Here is a 4,276-nt window from a genome sequence, read left to right as displayed (position 1 = left end):
ACACAACAAGATTCTGAACCTTCAGCTTACTGATGCTGTAGTGGGATGAGACTTTTGGGGGGCCTTGGGAGAGATAAGTGTATTTTTCATGTGAGAAAAATGTAAATAATTTGTGACCAGAAGCAGACAGTGGTAATTTTAAAACAGATCCACAAATTTATGATATTCTTCCCCTCAGCAGATGAAGTTTAATGTCCCCCCAACCCTTGAGTAGGGAGTGAACTTAGTGACTTGCTTCCAACAAATAAAATATCATGGACAGTGTATTTCTTTCAAGACGAGATCATGAAAGGCACTGGAGCTCCCTCCTTATCACTTTCTCTTAGATCGCTCACTCTAGGAGAAGTTAGCTATGAACACTCAAGCAGGCTATGAAGAGGTCCTTGTGGCAAGGAACCGAGGCTTCCTACCAACAGCCATATGAGTGAATCATATTGGAAGTAGATCCCCCAGATTCAGTCAAGCCTTCAGATGACTGCAACCCCAGCTGACATCTTGGCTATAACCTTATGAGAGACCCTGAACAAGAACCATTTATCTAGGCAGCTCCCAGATTCCTGACCCCAGAAACAATGTGAGATAATAAATATTTATTATTTTAAGATACTAAGTTTGGGGTAATTTTTATCCAGCAATAGGTAATATACTAGGTTTTTATCAAAAGAGGAAAATTATGTATAGACTGTAAGAATGGCCCCCTTTATTCATTTATGCTCCCTGCCTACCCTCTGTAGGCATTTGAGTTTATGACTTCTACAAAATCACAAAGTCACTTTCTCCAATTAAGACAGAAGTCTCTAAGACAGAGGTTATGACATCCCTTTGTTTTGTATCTCTTCCTCCAAGATGATTAATTCAACAAGTCTTCCAGTCTACGGCCATGCCATCCTCAACGTGCCCAATTTCGTCTGATCTCGGAAGCTAAGCAGGGTTGTGCCTGGTTAGTACTTGGATAGGAGACCATCTAGGAACAGGTGCTGTAGGCATTTAAAAAATAATAAATAAATAAACAAACAAGTCTTCCAATAAAACCTTACAAGCTACCTCAGGAGAGGAATATAACGGGGATAATGAGTAGGGATTGTGGAATGTCGTTCTGCCTAATTTTCTTTCTTCCTTCCTTTCTTTTTTTTTTTGTTCTGCCTAATTTTCAAGCCCATGTATTGGGTTCATTGCTCAAAATATTTGCTTGGAATGAGGTTGGAAATTCCACATCTCCTAGTCAGCTATGGTAAGAATAATAGTCTTAAAAAACTCCAATAGAAATCAGTCATATATAGTAGCTTGATACAATGAAATTGCCAACATTTAACTGCTAAAACAGCAGTATCATATGGTTCAACCTAATAATACATATATTTTTACCATATCCAATCCACTCACAATTTGTCCCTCCACTTCTCTAGCTGGCTGGTATCATGGCTCCATCTGGAGAGATATTACATGACAAATATCAGTCATTAAGTGCTCTCCTGGGAGGCTACCTTTTCTGTGCAAGATGTTGGAATCCCAAAAGTCATTGCTAGCACTGTCCAAGCTAGCTGCTGCATGTCTTTGTGAAACTGAGTTTATATCCAAATGTGCAACTTTTCTTTTGACTTTAGGGCCCAACCTCAATGTTTCCTTCCTTATCATGTTTTATTCCTGCCGTTACAGGGTAGAAAATATGCGAGGCTTGGGTGGAGAGCTATAGCAGCCAGAGAGTGGGCTTGGTGGGTGGTGGTGGAGGTAGTGAAGTTGATGCAGTTAGTGGTGGTGGAAGTGGAGGAGATGGAGGTAGAGTTGGAGTTTGCACTGGCGGTATTCAAGCACAGGGCTCTATGAATTATCAGTCATCTGAGCTAGACACAGAGCGTGGGCCTGCTGCCCAGGGCACATCATAGAACCATACTCCCTATAGTTTTCTCATTGTTTAATCTCCCTCTTACCTTGGGGTCATTTTGCTCTTGAATTCTTCACTGTGAATAATAATGCCAACAAATTCATAAGGGATATCTCTCTCCTGATCACTTCCCCCTACCTACTAACTAACAAATGTTGAGCTGGGGTAACAAAGTTTAAAGAGGTTTAGCTCTCAAAGAGGGATTTACCTGTGTACAAGTATGCTGTAGGAGAGGTTGGACAGGTTTGGTAATGAAGACAACTAGGACAGGTTAAACAGGAGGGTGCCAAAACACTCCTAGGCAGAAAGAACTGAGAGACAAACTTGTTCTTTCTCCCTTCCTCTCTTTAAGATTGTCTTGTCTCAACAATTGCCAGACATGATAAACAAGAGGCACACAATTTATTCCACATCGCCCAAGTTGTAGGTAAAACAGAGACAAGAGGAGGAGGGGAAAGCTTGTCTAAAATCCTTCCTTTCTAATTATTTGCAGGGAAGAGGGCCAGTATCCTCAAGGTTTGTGGGAAGAATGAGGAAAGCAATTCAGATGAATGGACAAAACTTGATGCCAGGAGTTCAAAAAAAGGTTACTGAGATGCTTTTTCTTACTCAAGATCCAGGACTTCTTCTTGGTTGACAGAGGTGTTTGAGACGATCTGATCATTTGGAGAGTCTGACCTGGAACTGCTGATGCAGGGCACGGTGCTGGAGGGATGGCTCACAATCAGACTCCAGAAATGTTTATGGTTGAAGTAGCAGAGGAACGCTGGAAAAGAATAAGGGGATAGGAGAGGAAAGTCAGAGAGTGGGAAGAAAGTGGCAAGCAGGGTGAAATCAAAGGGAAAATAAGTCCCTAAGAACCTATCCCTGTGGACTGCCAGCCCCCTCTCTCTACATTTTCTCTGCCCTAACCCATCCATGTCCCTTCTTTCCCAGGGCCCTCCAGGCCACTTACTACAGGTGACATATAGGACAAAAACCACCCAACCAATGAAATAGCTCCAGCCAATAGGGATTGATAAATTTTTCTTCAACTTGAAGATCCAGATGTTAATAGGAAACAACAAAAGGGTGAAAAAAATGAAGATAGCTAGGAGACAGGAAGCAGTGAGGTCATTCTCACACAAGAATCCTGTAGGGACTCTTCTCGTCTGCTGAGCTACAGCCACAAACTACAGCTCCCATCACCGCGCACAGAGTACACAGCCCCAAAGGTTCATGGGAATCAACTGCTCACCTCCACCTCTCCAGTGACCAGGAAATGATGAAAATCAATTCTTGGTCAACAACTACCAGTCTGTTCTACTACCACCCACAAAACCTCTACCCTATTCCCAAAACCTCTACCCCATTGCCCAGAGAGATGTGGGTTAGGGGAAACTAAGCACCTTTTCCAGAGCTAATGAGCACCTTCCTAGAAGCTCATGACAATTCCAATCCAGCCATAGAAGAGCAATCTCTGACAACCAGGCAAGTATGGCAGATGGGAAAGATGGGAAAGATGAAGCCCAGTCCCAGGGTGAGGCAGAAGGTTATCTTGGCCATCCAAAAAACTGGATCATTTGTCCACAGCTTAAAACTTTCTGGGGAAATGGAGAAAACAGGATGAACCAAGGATTCATAAAAGATAAAATATAATCAAATGAGCGAATACAAGAAAATGTTCAGGCCCATTAATAATCAAAGAAATGTACATTTGAGATAACAATAAAATATTGCTTTCACTTATTATACAGGCAGAGATTTTTGATATGGAGTTCATTTGATAAGCCTGACCGTATGAAACAAATACCTCAAAAATAGGCAGAGGACTTGAACTGCAATTCTCGAAGAAATCGGAATGTTCAATAAACACATGAAGCTCAACACATAGAATTGCAAACTAAATGTGATTTTTTTAATCTATTAAAGATCAAAACAAAAGTGATGATAACTAGTGTAGGAAAGGATTTAGAAAAAAAAGAGGCATTCTCACACACTGCTAATGGGCAGCATATCTGGCAAGTGATATGGCACAAAATATAAAAAAAAAAATCTAAATTGTTAAGGCCCTTTGACCCAGCAATGCTTCTTTTCAGAATTTGTGTTGAAGAAATAATCCAAGGTCTGCACCAAAATCTATATACAAGAGTCTTATTTGCAGATATTTCTATGTCCAACAAGAGATTTATTATATAAATTACAGTGTACCCATAAACTGGATTATTATGTGTTCATTAAAAATGATGATACGCTAGATGATTGTCTCCAAATAAAGTATCTCTAGAAAAAAAGGAGGGACTGAGAAGGGAGCCTAAAAGCCAGAGGTGGAAGGCTCATTTCACTATGTAATATTCTGTATTTTTTTAATTTTCACTCTGTTCATATATTACCTGATCGAATAAATTTTAAACA

General features: G+C 40.5%; 1 protein-coding gene across 1 annotated transcript in view; it reads right to left on the bottom strand.

Annotated features, from left to right (window-relative positions):
• Positions 1–819: 819 nt before the first annotated feature.
• Positions 820–4,276, bottom strand: part of ODF4 (outer dense fiber of sperm tails 4) — a 7,176-nt gene continuing 3,719 nt past the window's right edge. The window contains 3 exon segments of the mRNA XM_011359116.2: positions 820–977; positions 2,492–2,648; positions 2,838–2,972. Of these exon segments, the coding sequence (XP_011357418.2) occupies positions 965–977; positions 2,492–2,648; positions 2,838–2,972 (305 nt within the window). The 3' untranslated portion in view covers positions 820–964.

The sequence above is a fragment of the Pteropus vampyrus genome, unplaced genomic scaffold (assembly GCF_000151845.1).
Source record: "Pteropus vampyrus isolate Shadow unplaced genomic scaffold, Pvam_2.0 Scaffold44, whole genome shotgun sequence".
In the NCBI taxonomy this organism is placed as follows: domain Eukaryota; kingdom Metazoa; phylum Chordata; class Mammalia; order Chiroptera; family Pteropodidae; genus Pteropus; species Pteropus vampyrus.
Note: the sequence above shows the minus strand (reverse complement) of the source record. Positions and strands in the feature narration are given on the sequence as shown.